Source organism: Panthera onca, chromosome B3 (genome assembly GCF_046562875.1).
Source record: "Panthera onca isolate mPanOnc1 chromosome B3, mPanOnc1 haplotype 2, whole genome shotgun sequence".
Lineage (NCBI taxonomy): Eukaryota > Metazoa > Chordata > Mammalia > Carnivora > Felidae > Panthera > Panthera onca.
In genome coordinates, this window is record NC_138344.1 from 101,246,312 (window position 1) to 101,264,688 (window position 18,377).

At 39.0% G+C, this 18,377-nt stretch overlaps 1 protein-coding gene across 3 annotated transcripts; it reads left to right on the top strand.

Moving 5' to 3' along the window:
- Positions 1-755: 755 nt before the first annotated feature.
- Positions 756-18,034, top strand: CDKN3 (cyclin dependent kinase inhibitor 3). 3 transcript variants are annotated; one of them, XM_060619877.3, is made up of 8 exons: positions 756-893; positions 3,065-3,147; positions 5,802-5,857; positions 6,374-6,418; positions 9,080-9,302; positions 13,470-13,501; positions 15,811-15,911; positions 17,799-18,034. In XM_060619877.3, the coding sequence occupies exons 1-8, from the start codon at positions 885-887 to the stop codon at positions 17,883-17,885; spliced, it is 636 nt and encodes a 211-aa protein (XP_060475860.1). In that variant the 5' UTR covers positions 756-884; the 3' UTR covers positions 17,886-18,034. The 3 variants fall into 3 exon arrangements, with proteins under 3 accessions (XP_060475860.1, XP_060475861.1, XP_060475859.1); XM_060619876.3 differs by having other exon boundaries at positions 766-893; positions 15,808-15,911; XM_060619878.3 differs by lacking the exon at positions 6,374-6,418 and having other exon boundaries at positions 762-893; positions 15,808-15,911.
- Positions 18,035-18,377: the final 343 nt, after the last annotated feature.

Here is an 18,377-nt window from a genome sequence, read left to right on the forward strand (position 1 = left end):
TACCCACTGGTTTTCACAACATGAGTAAGGGAGCCAAAATATCCACATATTCCGCAGATTTGCAGGTAATATTGCTACCAGTGACTTTCTCCCCATGGTCAGCTAAATAAGGACTGGAGAATGGGGGAGAAAATAATCAAACACAGCTCTTAAATATTACAGCTGATCAGGTAAAAACACTGGCACTTAAAATCATCTGGAGACTTCTCTTCCCTTCATACAAAACTACTTCATTCATATTTAGCGAACAGGAAAGTGGATCTACAACCTGTCTAGATCCTAGAATGTTAAAGAACATAAAATATCAAACATACAAGGTATGTTTATATTCTGTATTTTTAGCCCTGTGACCATAAGTATAAAGTCTACGAGGTGTGGTGTGTTTTCACAAGGTGCTCCAGGACAGCGCTCCCCCTCTGCCCTTAAAATTTTTTTAAATAAAAGAATTAAAAAATTTAAAAAAATTTAAAAAATCAAGAAAAGAGACAAAATTCCCTACCCTGGTACCACTCTGGAATCCTGCCATGAGAAAGGCTTTCCAGCATCCTCAAAAGTGTTGGGGGCCGTTCAGAGGCTTTCTCCGGGCCCCGCGCTCCGCCCCCTCCCTCTATGGTGCCCTCCCAGCCAATCGACGTTCTACAGGGCCCTCCTCCCGCGCGTCTTTCAAAAGCCCCCTAGAAACCAATGAGCAGTTAAAGGTACTCGGGGGCGGAGGAAGAAATAGGGAGAGGGTCTGATTGGTTCCTAGAAGTCGCCGCGCCCCGCCCCACAGAAGGATGTACCAATGAGCTGAGCGGAGGGGCGGCCTCCGCGCGGGGCGGTCGCTGAGGCGCCGGTGCTGCTAGACGGAGGCGGCAGCCGGTCACGACGTGGGACGGCCAGCGATGAAGCCGGTGAGTCGGGCCGAGGCTCGGAGAAGCGAAGCCACAGGGAGAGAAGCGGTCCCCGAAGCCAGTTTGCGGGCCCAGGGACAGCCCAGGCCTGGTCCCGGGCCTGACTCGCGCTGTAACCGTCCGAGGTCGGGGAGGTGGCACTTTCCTAAATTGGGGAGAGCGATGATTGAAAAGGAACAGGGTCGGTGGCGGACGAGGGGAAGGCGGACATTCGTTGTGAACCTGTCGTGCACAGGCTGGGAACTGTCTCCTGCAGAGTCTCCTAAGCCTCAGGAGAGCCCTGCCAGAGAGGGCTGAATCCCGTTTTATGGAGGAAACTGAGGCATGGAGAGCTTAGGTGTCTCCGTGTATCAGTTTGCCTGATACCCAGCCCCAAGGGATGTCCGGGGCTGCCCCGCGCCCGCTGGAGAGCGGTCCTCACCGCAGACGGGGAAAACCTCACCATAAACGATTGCCAATCCCCATTTGTGGGTGCTTCACCATCCCCCGGGGCCAACTGGCACTGCGTCCTTTTCTGGGGTTCAGAATCCCTGGGCCAGGGGAAGCAGAAACGTCCAACTCTGTTAGGATTTGTAAGCCTGGCTGGGAAAGCCTGAGTGAATGGGCCACACTCTTTCTTTCTCTCTCTGAAAATCTGGAATCATCAAAACTGCTTTAAAGAGAAAGGAAAAACAGACGCAGGGTGCTGTGGCCCCACCTGACTCACATCACCCACCACCAGGGTTTGCAGCCTATTGAATATTTAAAAACCTTTGAGTTGATAATAATAATACAAAGAGATCCAAAGCAACTCAAATCCGTAGCCTAAATGGCTCTGTAATGTGATCTTGTAGTAACAAACAAGACCATTATAGAATATAGCTTGAGAGCTGGAAAGGACATTAGCTGGTGACACTTGCTAATCCCCATGGTTCCATGTGGAGAGGCATCAGCTGTCCTTCACTCTTGGCCTCTTTCTCCACTTGTCCCCAGAAGGGACAGAGTGAGGGATCTGATCCCCCAGTTTGAGAGGAGCTGAACACAAGCAGCTGAACCCTTTCGTCCCTTCTCTCTGCAGAGATTACTTCCTAGGGCGCTCTTGGCCACTGGGGAGCCCTGGGTTGTCCATAGCTGCCTATGACTGAGGGAATGAGTCCAATTCTGGAGTGAAGAATTGACAAGCCCACTTAACCACAGCTTTAAAGCCACGTCCTCCCTTTAACACTCAGTAATAAAACTAACCTCTTGATTTCCATTTGCCTCTCCACTGTGTTATCTCTCAGTTGGTTCCAAGTAGGAAGTAAGAAGAAAGGTGTGTTTTTCACTGGTCCTATGAAACAGCTGTCCCTCCTTTAGAAAACAGGCCTACAGGATTGAGTTCCAACTCTTTAGATCATTGTGCAAAGTCCATCTCAGTGTGTCTAGTCCACGGGTTCACAAAGTAGCAGGTTATCCTACCTCTACACCCCATCCACCAAACTAGTAGGCTGTTAGGGGGGTTATTGTTTGAGAAATGGAGGAGGCAAACTACCCCAGCTTCATCTTCTCTGCCCTGATGTTTCAGTTCCTGAAAACAAGCTCTTTCCCCTTTTGCCTTTATTGCCTTAACTTCTTCCCTATCTGCCTAAAAACCTCCTGCCCATCCTTTAAGACCCAGCTAATGTATGTCCTCTGAAGCTCTGTCCAGCTCCCTGAGCAGTCACTCCCTTCCCTGCCCTAAAGTGCATAGTTTATGCTTCCAGGTTAGCACTTACAATTTTCTTCTGTAATCTATGCACATATCTCTCCCTCCAACTATACTGAAGCTATTTATTTCATGGCTCTTTGCATCTCCAGAGCTTGGCAAATAAAGGTGTTCAAGAAATGTTTGTGAATGAATGAATATATCTCCTCACTTTCTAGTTGTGGAAAACTGAGACCCAGAATAAATTGGAGTTGCTTGTCCAAGATTATATGGTAAATGGCAGAGCCAAGACCAGAATCCTGGTTTGTTACCAATCCAACTCTCTTTCCATCAGAGTGCTGTAATTATCAATAGGATGGTAAAATCTATTTATTTTTGCTATTGCTGAACATTCTCATAGTCCAAATTGAATAAATTGCAAATATGCATTCATTGTGTTAAGCAAGGGTCAGCTTATATGTAAATACTTTTATTTACAGTTATTTAACATAACTGATTTCTTTTGAAGCCTAGTTTATTGCAAACAAGTGAGTTTGACTCATCAGATGAAGAGCCTATTGAAGATGAACAGACTCCAATTCAGATATCATGGTATGTTAAACTTCTGATCAATGATGAGCTAAATTATTTGATCTGTATATCATAATCCATGTAGATACGTAGTCCACATATTAAAAATATTTAGTGGGGTCCCTGGGTGGCTCAGTCATTGAAGTGTCTGACTCTTGATTTCAGCTCAGGTCATGATCTCACAGTTCGTGAGATCAAGCCCTGCGTCGGGCTTTGCGCTGACAGCCCAGAGCCTGCTTGGGATTGTCTCTCTCTTTGCCCTTCCCCTGCTCACTCGCTCCTCACCAGCGCATGCTTGCGCTCTCTCTCTCTCTCTCTCTCTCAAATTAAATAAATAAATAAATAAATAATAATATTTATAAATAAAATAAACAAATAAATAATATTTATTTTATATAAATAAATAAAATAAATATTTAGTGATTTTTTCTGCTGGTTGTATAATTCTAATCTTTAAGGGATTTCTAATTCTGCTTTACTATCTATGATATAATAATAAATAAAATAAAAAATAAAATAAAAAATATTTATAAATAAATAAATAATATTTATTTTATATAAATAAATAAAATAAAAAATATTTAGTGATTTTTTTTTTTCTGCTGGTTGTATAATTCTAATCTTTAAGGGATTTTCCAATCCTGCTTTATTTACTATCCATGATAGAATAAGGCTTTCCTTTTTGGGGGGCTTAGGGGGAGATTGTTCTTCTGCATTCAGAAAACCATAGTAGAAACAAGTAACTAAGGAGTTGAGATAAAATCAGAATATCTCCCATTTGGTACCAAAACTTACTTATTCTTTTAGGACAAAAGAATAGTATACCAAACATAGGATGAGATATTTAATTGTTTGTCATTTAGTCAAATCCTAGAACTACTTGCCACAGTCATGCATCTACCAGCAGACCCTGCTTAAGATAAAAGCCATATTACCACAGATACTAGAACAAAAAACAAATGTTTCTATATAGAATCAACTTAAAAATCTTGGCAGTGACTTCTGGTTACACCAGATTCTCTACAACAATCAATGCTTTTTCTCATCCCTGTAAATGTAATAATCTCTCTTTAAGAAAACACCATTCCCACTCTAAAAAACAGTATGGTTTTCCTCACAAAATTAAAAACAGAACTACCCTATGACCCAGAAATTGCACCACTAGGTATTTATCCAAAGGATACAGGAGTGCTGATTCGAAGGGGCACGTGCACCCCCATGTTTATAGCAGCATTATCGACTGATAAATGGATAAAGAAAATGTGGTGTATATATACAATGGAATATTACTTGGTGATCAAAAAGAATGAAATCTTGCCATTTGCAACAACGTAGATGGACCTAGAGTATATTATGCTAAACGAAGTAAGTCAGGGAGAGACAAACATCATATGATTTTACTCCTACGTGGAATTTAAGAAACAAAAGAGATGAACATAGGGAAAGGGAAGCAAAAATAAGATAAAAACAGAGGGAGACAAACCATATGAGACTCTTAAATACAAAGAACAACCTGAGGATTGATAGTGGAGTGTCGGGTGGAGGGATGGGCTAAACAGGTGAGGGAGCATTAAGGAGGGCACTTGTTGGGATGAGCACTGGGTGTTATACACAAGTAATGAATCACTAAATTCTACTCCTGAAACCATTATTACACTATATGTTAACTAACTTGGAGTTTAATTTTTTTTTTAAGTTTCTAAAAAATTTTTAAAAAGAAAATACTATTCCCAACTATAGAAAGAGAAAAAGAGGGTGTTATCCCTAAAGTTCCTTTTATTCCACCATCAAATAACAATTATCTTTCATTTCCCTCCTTACCCCCCTTTCAAACTCAAAACCTCATCTAATTTTCAGAGTCACATGGTATTTATATGATGACCTCTGTTTTCCTCTAAACTCATCTTCTGTCTTGTAGACAAGGTTAGCCTCTACCCACTTTGTCCCTGAGTACTGTAAACTGGGAATATGATTTCTTGAAATTGTTTTATTTTAACCAAAATCTATTACAACATGGGGTGCCTGGGTGGCTCAGTCAGTTAAGCATCCGACTCTTGATTTTGGCTCAGGTCATGATCTCACAGTTCATGAGTTCAAGCCCTGCATCTGCCCTGTCAGCACAGAGCCTGCTTGGGATTCTCCCTCTCTACCTCTCTCTCTGCTCCTCCTCTGCTTGTACTCTCTTTCCCTCTCAAAATAAATAAATAAACTTTAAAAATATTTTTTTAAAAGAGGAAGGCTACAAAGAAATCTTAAAATAGTAATATAGAATGAATGCTGGGGATGAAATCGTCAGAAGGTAATTTTCTAGCTTATTCCCCAAGGTTACTAATACAAAGTATCTCAGATATCATACCACAGGGTAACTTAAAACCTTAATGCTTTATACTACCTGTAGGCAATCTAGGCATTATTATCTTTAAGGTAAGTTTAAGTTAACTTGCCACTTTTAAGACTTAAATTGTGACAAAGTAAATGATAAGTCCCTGTTTTAAAACTTCCAGCCTCTTTGGGCCTTTTTGTGAACAACACATTGATGTTTGCAAATGCATTTTTGTTTTATGACTATGGTCAAACTTTAAAACACCCTTGTTCAATGCCAAGCACACATGTGTTAAACTGAATTTCCATTTACAACTTTTTAAAAAACTGAATTAAAGTTTTATTCTTTTCAGGCTACCCCTGTCACGAGTGAATTGTTCTCAGTTTCTTGGTTTGTGTGCTCTTCCAGGTAGGTTTACAGTTGGCTTCCTATTGAGATACTTCAGATAATTTTTTGTCAGCTAACACATCATACTCTGTACTGAGCAGTAAGAGAACTTCATAGATCAGCAGCCTGGGGAAGTCACTTTTGGAAGCCCTCCTGTGGGCTGTAGCTAAAAGAACACAGATCACTCTTCAACCCTTCCAGACCCACATTCGTGGTTCTATATTTCTGACTCACCTACCTTAATAAAACGTAAACACTGGGGTACAGGTGAGGCTGAGGGCAACAAGCAGGTACTTGTTATAGAAAGGACACAGAGCAAAGAATCTTTGGATGAGGAGTTCCTTCAGCTGGGATCTCTGAATCCCTGCAATTATATTACTAAGAATATAAGAAATCAAAATCCATATTCAAAATGAAATTGCAACATATAAATGATCATATGGTATGACTTTCTAAAGTAGCTGTGTTTGTGTTTAAGTATATTTCTTATATATGATTAAAAACTGACTTTTTCGCTTGCCTTATTACTGCTTATAGGTTGTAAATTTAAAAATGTTAGAAGAAATATCCAAAAAGATACAGGTAGGTGTAACATGAAACAACCATATTAATAGTTTTTTTCTGAATAACACTGAAAATAATCTCTCTGTCAAAAAGAACAAATGTTAGTCTCTGTTTGGTATACCAAATAAATGTTTGATATTTCATAGTTTTAAACTATAGATTTATTCTAACATGAGAAGAGGTATTTGCAAAGGGCACAGAGAACTAACTCATTTACTAAACATAGCATTGCTTTTCACCGATTGTTGTAGTTACACATAGAAATTGCATTTGAGTTTAAAATGTATACATTAGAGGGAGGAAGGTATGTAAACAGAAAACTGACATTTCACTGCCAAGATCTTTGAACACACTATCCTTTGCAGACTTGATTGTTGTGATAGCAGAAATTAAGCCTGAACTGGGAACCCAGAGGTAGTAGTGAAATTGTCCATCCTGGTTAGAATTTAGAGATCCAGCATCTAGGTGAGAAAGATGGAGTAGGGCCAATCTTCACAGGCCCAAAGATGTTCATACCACTATAGCCTCAAGTCTAATAATCCCACAAATATTCTGACAATCCACCCCAATTTGGAGTTTACATATTCCATGATACTAAAAAACTTGGATTTTCAAAATATTTTATCCTGCTTGGCCTCAAATAGCTCAAGGCTAATAGTCCTACCAATGTCCTTATAATACAACAAAATAAATATAGATATAAATATAATATATAAATGATATATATAAATATATAAGATAAATGTCATATATCTTGATTCTGACCAGTAAAAAATTGTTGAATCTTACATTTTTTTCCCAGTTGTTTTGGAGTATCAATTTATTAATGTACCTTCTCTAATTTATTCCTTACCTACCAAAAAGGACTGGAGGCTAGTAGATTAGTTGACTCTTGCAGTATTTGTAAAGATTCTCTGATTTAGAGGTACCTGCCATGGTAGGAACTTTTCATTCGGAGACCATTTAAGTCATAAGCAAAATATAATGAAAATCACTAGTTCAAGAACCAGCCTTGCACATTTTGGAAAGCCCTGTTCCCTTCCAATATTTTGGAATTTGGGGTTTCCAATAGCTTACCAAACCTTTTGTCTTCCATTGAGATCTTGAATGCAATCCAATCCAATGTATAAGAGATGACAATCTGATAGGAAAGACCTAGACTCTCCCTGCACAAGCTCTTGTGGCTCCTCCTCTTTCTAGGAAAGCTTGAAAACCACTGTATAATAGCAATTATGTGTGCAAAAGGCAGATAGAAAATTACCTACTCTTGAAAATGGTGAAGTATGCTAACTACAGGTTTAATCCTTTTAGAAGTACAAAAAAAATAATAGTATTACCTAAAGCAGCACTGTCCACTGGAAATATAATGGGAGCCACAAATAGAAGCCATGTATGTAACTTTACATTTTTAAGTTGCCACAGTAAAAAATTAAAAACAGATGAAATTAACTTGATAATATATTTTATTTAACCTAACATAGCCTAAATAGTACATTGTCAATGGCTTTAAGTATAAAACAAATTATTAATGAGATATGGGGGGTTTTTTAAATTTTTTTTTTTTAGCATTTATTTTTGAGACAGAAACAGACCATGAACGGGGGAGGGTCAGAGAGAGAGGGAGACACAGAATGTGAAACAGGCTCCAGGCTCTGAGCTGTCAGCACAGAGCCCGACACGGGGCTCGAACTCACGGACCGCGAGATCATGACCTGAGCTGAAGTCAGACACTTAACCGACTGAGCCACCCAGGCACCCCAGATATGGGCTTTTTGTACTTAACCTCTGAAATCAGATCTATATTTTACACTTATAATACATCTCAATTTGCACTAGCCACATTTCAGGTACTAATCTGGAGGTTCATGATGAAAGGCACTTTGTGTTTAGTTAAATAGCCCAGGATTTGGGAGGCAGGGGGAGAGAGGAGACTGAGATCATCCAGAATTAGTTATTCATTTTGAACCTAATGGTCTATAATGAATATTGCCATAAGGACATTCCACTGTATAGAATGGCCTATAGTACAATTGCTTGGTTCATATTCATTATAGTGAAAATTAGCTAAGTTGCATAATTCTAACACAGTTAACGTTTTATTTCTGGAGACCTAGTCCACAAAATTAGATGCATGATGGGGTGGCACAGTACAAACATAAAGGAGAACATGAGCTCAGGCACCATGGGCATGCTGGAGATTTACATACAAGGCGTAGGGTCAAACAAAACAGCAGTGATGAAAGTAACAAACGTGAATTTTGTGAGAAAAAATCAGGGGGAAAAATGTGCTGTCAGTTCTTCACAAGAGTTTATCTTGAAGTATTAGATGTTTCAAAATTTACTTTAAAGCAGTATTGAAAAGATCTTTTTTCAAGAACAGCAATATAATTGACTCATCTTAAATTCAGTAAAAAGCATTTTGAATTATTAAGTCAGGTTTAATTTTAAGCACCTTTTGGTTCAGGCATTTCTAATTCCTATTTTGTGCTTAGTGACTTGATTTTAACCCTACTTTGAAGACAGATTAATATTGTTTTAGATTATCAATAAGTATTTCAAATGCATAGATTATCATTTGTTAGTTTGGCTTAAGAAATTTAACACCACATTCTCTGTCTTGACTGTATTTAAATTTGTAATATTTTGTACATGTGTATCCGTCTCTTGGTCTATTGGCAGAAGAACTAAAGAGCTATGGTATACAAGACATATTTGTTTTCTGCACCAGAGGGGAACTGTCAAAATACAGAGTCCCAAACCTTTTGGACCTCTACCATCAGTATGGAATTATCACTCATCATCATCCAATCCCAGATGGAGGGACTCCTAACATAGCCAGCTGCTGTGAAATAATGGAGGAGCTTGCAATCTGCCTTAAGAATAACCGGAAAACCTTAATACAGTATGTTTTTCTTTTCTCTGTATGTTACATGAGAAATGTCCCAGTCAGAATGATTTTTCCAATTATTGCATCCTTACTTACTTATTACTTACCTTATAGTTTGGTGCAAGGATTAAAAGGAGATAAGGCATCAGGGCACGTGGATGGCTCAGTTGGTTAAGCACCTGACCCTTGGTTTCGGCTCAGGTCAGAACCTCACAGCCATGAGATTGATCCCTGTGTCGGGCTGCATCAGGCTCCATGCTGTCAGCTCAAAGCTGCTTGGGATTCTCTCTCTCTCTCTCTCTCTCTCTCTCTCTCTCTCTCTTTCTCAATCCCCCCTCTCAAAATAAATAAACTTTAAGGAAAAAAAAAAGAGATAAGATATGAAATTTCTAGTACAATGTCTGCTACAGAGCAAGCACTCAGATATTTACCTGCTTTGGATTCTGTGTCTCCCTGTCTCTCTGCCCTGTTCTCACTTGTGCTCTGTCTCTATCTCTCAAAAATAAATAAATGTTAAAAAAAATTTTTCTGGGGCACCTGGGTGGCTCAGTTGGTTGGGTGTCCGACGTCGGCTCAGGTCATGATCTCACAGTTTGTGAGTTCGAGCCCCATGTCAGGTTCTGTGCTGACAGCTCGGAGCCTGGAGCCTGCTTCGGATTCTGTTTCCTTCTCTCTCTGCCCCTCGCCAACTTGTGCTCTGCCTCTCTATGTCTCTAAAAAAATAAAGAAGTGTAAAAAAAAAATTTTCTAATTAGCAAAGAAATCATTCATAAGCAATGAGCAGTCTTAAAAATATGACTGGAAAATTACATTTGATGATATGAATTTCTCACCAGAATGAAGGAGGGACTCCCATTGCTTGTCAATGGCTATGCAAAGCTGCTGGTATGGAAGTTTAAAACAAAATAAAATGTGTTAAGGGAGAAAAAGGAGAGAAAAAAAAAAAAGCACAGAGAAAGGAAAAAGGGAGTGACAATCAGCAAAGGACAGTAGCAATACAAAGATTAGAAGTGGTACCATGGATAATAATAGTAGATGCCCTGCCAGCAGTGAGACCCGTAACAGTAGAGGGCCAGCCATAGGCAGCAAACTATTCCTTCTCTGTGCTTCTTGTACTTTCTGTATCCTAATAAACTGCTTAATCCTTTCTGGAACAAGATAGAGTATTAAATAGTTTGATACCTCAAAAGCCCTAAAGTCACTGCTTTAAGCTAGAAAATATGCAGACTATACTGAATAACCAGGGCGCCGGGCTCAGGGTAGTAAGGGAAAGGCAAGCCCAACTACCTTCTCTCCTTCAATCTAGAGCTCCGGGGCCTCATGTCAACAGTTTCCATTTGAAGGCAAACCAGCCAGTACAAGGGTCTTTGGGGACACAAACCATATGTGGCTGAACTAAACTCTAATGTACAGAGAACTATAGCCAGGAGAGTAGGGAATAAAGAGAAACCATCCCGCATTCTACAGTTTCCAACCTTTCTCTAGAGAAAAGCATAATCTGTAATTGTAAGCAATTACTAATTGCTTTACTAGTTATAAAAGCAAAACTTTAGACTAAAGTTGTCTCTGGTAAATTTTCTAGTAAGACTAAGTTAAATAGCATTAGATGATTAGCTGTGGCTGGTGAAAAATATTTTCCAATTTTTGGACCTATTTTTTTTAATTTTTTTTAATGTTTAATGTTTTTTTTAATGTTTTTGAGAGAGAGAGAGAGAGACAGAGTACAAGTGGGGAAGGCGCAGAGAGAGAGGGAAACACAGAATCTGAAGCAAGCTCTTCAGATGCAGGCTCTTCTGTGCTGAGCTGTTAGCACAGAGCCTGACATGGGGCTTGAACTCACCAACAGCAAGATCATGACCTGAGCCGAAGTTAGATGCTTGACCAACTGAACCACCCAGGCACTCCTGGGCCCATTTTTCAAATCAGTCCTGAGATTTTTTTTTTTTTTTTTTTAATAAATCCTTGGAAGCAGCCTCTACTGAAGAGTTTCTGGAGATCAAACTAGCTCAGATAGTGAAATTTAACAAATACTACTCAAGCAAGTTCTAGCACACTAAATGCTGTCTGCTGTTTGAACAGAATACAAACAGGATGGAAAGATGGTTGGGTAGCCCCTGCATATGTTGAATGCTTCTGGTTCCCATAAAATAAAGCATCTGATGACTGGAAATTTTCATTGTCCTAGAGCTTTCAGAGGTGTCCTATAGTGACTAATGTTTGGATAAAGACAATTTTCTATCCATTCTGCTATCTTTGAGTGCCCACATTGCTAGACGGCTCTAGAGTTTATCTCTCAGAAACTAGGTCTGGTAAATTGTTTTCCACTGTCTTGCTGCCTGCCAATACTGTCTCACTGATTCTCCCTGTGCATTTCTGTTGCTTTATAAAATCAGGGGATGCTACTTGCCTACTGTACTGTGCTATTTCTAAAAAAAAAAAAAAAAAAAAAAAAAATACTACAAAACAGGTAGCTTAGAAAAGAAACTTATTCTCCCCCAGTTCTGAAGCTACAAGTCCAAAATCAAGGTGTCAACAGGACCATATTCCCTCTGAGACTTTGACAGAATCCTTCCTTGCCTCTTCCTAGCTTCTAGTGGTGGCCGTCACTCCTTGGTGTCCTTAGGCTCACAGCCATTATCACTCCAATCTCAGCCTCTGTCGTCACATGATTCTGCACTGCTGTGTCTTCTCAGGATACTTCCTCCTATAAGGACACCAGTCATATTGGATGACCCAGCTGGGTTAGGGCCCAATGACCTCATCTTAGCTTGATTACATCTGCAGAGACCCTATTTCCAGATAAGGCCACATTCACAGTACCAGGGATTAGGACTTCAACATAGCTTTATGGGGATACAATTCAACCCATAACATCTACTGTGCACCAAACACTATGAATACAAAACACACACTGTGAGGCACAGTCCCCACCCTCAAGGAGCCCCTGCTAACAACACTACATGGAAGTGCAGTAAGATTCACACAAGGTATGCACAAGGCAGCAAAAATGACAGTGATGGTTTCTGTGGGGGCACAAAGGCAGTTCAGAGCTAGACTTGAAGGATAAGCAGGAATCAGAGGAGGAAAGATAAAGGTATCAATGGGTAGAAAGCAGTATTCATCTTGCAGAAAACCACTGAAGTGTTCTACCTCTCTCCACCTGTCTATGGTAGATCCTTATATCTGGCCTATTTGTGGAAAGCAAGTTCATGAATACATAGGAGTCAGTATCTGTTTGGTCCTCTATCTCACATCCTATCCCAAGACATAGATCTCCAGCTTCATCTTTAGTACACCACTGTAATTTATGTTCCTGATAAGTCAGCAGCACCAAATTAGGTTCAGTATACCCTCTAAGAAAGTCAGGAATTGTATAATACATTTTTTTTTTTTTTTAGCATCTTTGAAAGTAGTTAGAATGAATGGTTTTATTGCTTTGAGGTTAATCATGATTTTTTTCTGGAAAATCCAGTTATACAGACTGCTGATTTCTTCACAAGGCTAGACAATTGCAGCTAACATTCATTTACTTCTTACTCTGTGCCAAGCTCTGTTGTAAGCCCTTTACAAATGTTAGTTATGTCATTCAGTCCTAACTATGATACAGATTCTGTGGCTGCCACTATTTGATAGATGAGGTTAACCCAGAGAGGTTAAATAACTTCCTTAGGTTCACACATGTAATAATGACAGATTGACCATTCAGCCCCAGACAGCAGGGCTCTAGAAACCATGCTTTAAATCTCTGTAACATGCCACCTCTGTATTCTTTTTAGATAAATAAGGAGTTGTTGTGTCATAAGGACTTGTCCCATAACCACTAAGTTTTTGTTTAGACAGAGGAAATAAACTGGCAGTTGGTAAAAATAGTCTGATTTCTATCTATTTAGTAACATGTTCCACTTCTCTGATGTGGATACTGGTGTTTAAAAAGATCAATAAAAAGGCCCTGCCTGCATTGATTCTTAGAGGTATTCAGAGAATACCTCCCAACAAATAAACAAGCACACTTTACTCTTTATTAATGTAAAAATATTTATTAACCTCTGTGTGCCAGGCACTGTGCTAGCAGGCACTATTAAATTTAGAAACAGAAGGCAAATTTAGAAGGAACAAGTCTTTAGTTCTAATTGGCAGGGTGAAATGAAAATGTCTAATATTCAAATTGTGCTTCCCTTTCAGCTGTTATGGAGGACTTGGCAGATCTTGTCTTGGTAAGAAATTTATTTTCATTATTCAGTAATTTTTTTAAATCCTCAAAGTAGACAAAAATATCCTGTTTCTGGGCCATGTGCTCAGTTTGTATTAAAATGAGACAAAACACAATATAAATCTGCTAAGACCTAAAGATTTATTTAAAGGGGCGCCTGGGTGGCTCAGTCAGTTGAGCATCCGACTTCGGCTCAGGTCATGATCTCACGGTTTGTGAGTTTGAGCCCTGCGTCAGGCTCACTGCCTGTCAGCACAGAGCCTACTTAGGATCCTCTGTCCCCCTCTCTCAACCCCCCCCCCCCCACCCCGCGCTGACTCTCACATGCTCTCATAAATAAATAAATGAATGAATGAATTTCAAGGCCCTTCATTCGGTATTCTCTAGAAAGCTAGGGTGGGAATGGGAAGTCTTTTTAACATTATTTTGAATGATTCTGCAAAAGATACTGTGCAAGTCTTAGCACCTACATTCTTGCGTTTTGTTTTCTAATGCTTTCTTATGCAGATGTTAGGATACTGACAGTAAATTCTAAATTATATCCATGGGTAACATAAGTATGAAAACCAAAGTTAATTACTTCATGTAATTACTGTTCACCTTTTTTTTTCTTTAACATTTATTTATTTTTGAGACAGAGACAGAGCATGAACGGGGGAGAGTCAGAGAGAGAGGGAGACACAGAATCTGAAACAGGCTCCAGGCTCTGAGCTGTCAGCACAGAGCCCAAAGCGGGGCTCGAACTCACGGACCGCAAGATCATGACCTGAGCTGAAGTCGGCCGCTTAACCGACTGAGCCACCCAGGCGCCCCAACTGTTCACTTTTTAATAAATGTGTTAGAAGGGGCGACTGAGGTTAAGCGTCCAACTCTTGGTTTCTGCTCAGGTCACGATATCACGGTTCATGGGTTTGCACCCCACATCAGGCTCTGTACTGACAGTGTCAGGCCTCCTTGGGATTCTCTCTCTCCTGCTCTCTCTGCTCCTCCCTGGCTCTCTCGCTCTCTCAAAATAAATAAATTTTTAAAAAATAAAATAAAATAAAAGTATTAGAAAACAAAGTTAATGAAATGCCATACTAGAGTTAACAGTTATTCCTTTTAATGTTGGAAAGTATCAAAATTAAAAGCTTTTGTGCTTCTAAGAACATTATCAAAATGAAAAGATAACCCAGAGAATGGGAAAAAAATATTTGCAAACCATATATCTGATAAGGGACTTACCTAAAAAGAATTCTTACAACTCAATAATAAAAAGACAGCCCAATTTAAAGGATGGACAAAGGATCTGAATAGATATTTCTTCAAACAAAATACACAAATGACCATTAAGGACATGAAAAGATGCCTACCATCATTAGTCATCTAGGAAATGCAAATCAAAACCACAATGAGATACCACTTAATACCCATTAGGATGGCTATTACCCGAAAAGTAGAAAACATGCACTGGGATTTGGGGAAATTGGAACCTTCATATACTGCTGGAGACAGAGTAAAATGGTGCAGCTGCTTTGGAAAATAGTCTGGCAGTACTTCCTCAAACATTTAAACATACAGTCGCCCTTTACCCAGCAATTTCATGAGGTCTATGCCCAAAAGAAATGAAAACATGTCTACGCAAAAACTTGGACACGAACATATATAGCACCATTATTAATAATAGCCAAAAACTGGAACCAGCCTAAATGCCCATCAACTGACTGTGGGTAAACAAATTGTGTGTCTGTACAATGGAATATTATTCATCCCTAAGAAGGAATGAAGCAGTTACAAGCCTCAATATGTGTGAGTCTTGAGCACGTTATGCTAAGTGAAAGAAGCCCATCACAAAAGGCCGCATATGGTTGCATTTATATGAAATGTTTAGGCAAATCCACAGACAGAAAGTAGATTAGTGGTTGCTCAGGAGAGGGGTGATGGGGGACAGGGGAGGATGACAACGGAAGACAGGGTTTCTTTTTGAGGGGATGAAAATGTTCTAAAATTGTGCTGATGGGTGCACATATCTGTGAATACACTAAAATGCACTGAATCGTACCCTTTAAATGAATGAAACATATGGTCGATTAAATATAATTCAATTAAGCTGTTAAAAAGAACGAAGCCAGTGTTAAACTTCAATTCAACCGCAGTCATTTAAAATCATAATTTAACTGTCAAAAACACATACTAAAAGACCTCAGTCATTTAATTCGTTTGGAACAATTACACCAAGCTCCATCTTCTGCGCCAGCTGAAGTCTAATTAAATATACAATGCTCTACCCCATCATTAATAATACACTATTTTCCTAACATGTTCTGTTAGTAGCTGCTTGTCTCCTACTATACCTGTCTGACACAGTTTCACCAGAGCAAGCCATAGACAGCCTGAGAGACCTAAGAGGATCTGGGGCAATACAGACTATAAAGGTAAGGAGGTTGACTGTTCTGTGTGGTTGTGGTTTAGGGGCAGTTATAGACACAGTGTCCTGTATCATCAAAAGGGCACTGAAAACCCACTGCATTCTATTATTCAGATATCACCTGTTCAACATTTATGTTTAAATATAACCTGGATGTCTGAAAAAGTTCACAGTGTTTCAAACAAAATGATGAAAAATCTGAACTTGCCAGTTTACTCTCGCAGGATCTCCTACCGTTCAGTTTTTACCCATTTAGTTCTCAGAATGAATCCTCTCATCTGGAAAAATGAGGGGATTACCATAAACTTGGTAGTTTCTTAGCCTAAAAGATCTAGTGAAGATCCTCTCACCAAAATATTTAATAAACATAGATGAGAGGCACCTGGGTGGCTCAGTCAGTTAAGCGTCTGACTTCGGATCAGGTCCCTCATCTGACGGTTCGTGGGTTCGAGCCCCACGTTGGGCTCTGTGCTGACAGCTCACAGCCTGGAGCCTGCTTCGGATTCTGTCTCCCTCTCTCTGCCCCTCTCCTGCTTGTGCTCTCTCTCAAAAATAAATAAAAAACATTTTTAAAAAAATTTTTTAAAGTAGATGAATGACTAGAATACAAAAAATGCAAAGCAATACTAATTATCCTTTGCTGTGGATAACTAAAGTGACATCTTCCACATTTACTTTCCCCTCAACAGCCACAAAATCTCTGCAGTAGCAATGCCCCAAGGATATTATTATGTATTAATGTTCCTGAAAGATTCTGCAGATTTCACTTTATTTCTAGATATGTAAAGCTAATTTGCCTTCCTTTCCCAAGTGCCCTGTGTCAGCATTAATCGACTAAACCAGAGGATCAGGCACTCTTAAAGAGGCCTGGCCTTTAGTGGCTTCCTGGCCTTGAGTCCATCTTCCCAGAAGCAGGGGTCTACCCAAGTGTCATGGATATGAATTATTATAGTAACTAACAAAGTCACCAAGCAGCATAATTCTCAGGGCTTAAAGAAGGTTGTTCAAAATAATCCATACAGGATGCACTTCCCTCTTCAGGTTCTCAAAACAGAGAATTCACCTTCTTATCTGTTAAACAATTCTTCAAATTCAACATGTTCTCAAGTCTCTCAAAACAAAATGGTCAAACATTTGCATATGTGTTTTACACCTTTAATCTTGGAGTGAATTAAGCCCACATTATATAGGCTGTCCAGTTGATCACCTCAGCATTCTGTGGCCAACAGGCTTTCCCATCTCTGTGCTGATGTGCTGAGCAATGTGCAATTTCAACTTCCCAATAATGAGAAGAAATGAGATGACTGGCAGAATAAGAACATCCTCTGGGAAACTATTAAAACTCCAAATAAATTAAAAGTTTTTTTAATTTTGCTTATCTGTTAAGATTAGTCATTTTTTAAAAAAAAAAATAGACTACTCTGAACATTGTTGCAAATGGGTTATATCACAAGCAGCAGAATCTAGGGCTTCTATAAATGAAGAAATAGATTTTCTTGAATCTACTACTGTTAACTATTACAGAAAGTACCCTCTCCTCCCTACTTAACCCCCAGAGGAAAATACATTAGCAAAAAGAATGCCTTCGTGTACTATTTTTAATTTTAATTTGCTCCTGCCAGTAAAAGGAGAAAGGATTTTACAGATTTATAAAACATTCATATGTATTACACATTGCCTTCTGATTTTGAGAGACTTTTCAAGTAAGTTTTTTCACACCATATGCAGCTTTATCAAAAGGTAAGACTTCTCCATAATGCAAACGCTTCCTTACCCAAAAGGATGTAGAATTGTTCTTAGCAATTATTTTTTGATTCCTGATGCCTACTAGGATTGTACTACTCTGCTAACTAGTTTTCTACAATGTATTTCAATATATCTTTACTTTTTTCAGCAATATAATTATCTTCATGAGTTTCGGGACAAACTAGCCGCACATCTATCATCAAGAGATTCATTATCAAGATCTGTATCTAGATAAAAAAGAATTTCAAATAACATATATATGACCATGTCTGAAATTTAAGAGCTATTTAACATAATTTGTATTGAAACAAAATTTACTAGTGTTATCAACTTGAATGTAAATGTGTACGTGCAAATATTCCTAAAGCTTTTATTGACAAATTTCAGTTGTATCTCTTATCTCTTATAGAAGATCGAAAAACTGCTATATAATTTTTGAAATGTACTGTCTCCTCTGGTATGTTTTACTTAGAAATAATGCTGAAGTGAGCATATGGAAAAATGTTTCACTGCCTATTTTTATTATTTATCACACTTTTACCTCATTTTATGATTTGTAACTACCAGGTGGAATGCGACATAGTAATAAATGTAAAAATGGGTATGAGTACAAACTAAAATCAAGTAACTTTCACCCTCTGTTCCTCCCACTTTTCCTCCCATGGCTTTTCCTCCTTCATAGACATACACGAGTGAGAAGGATCCTATGAATCTTCTGGACACCTCC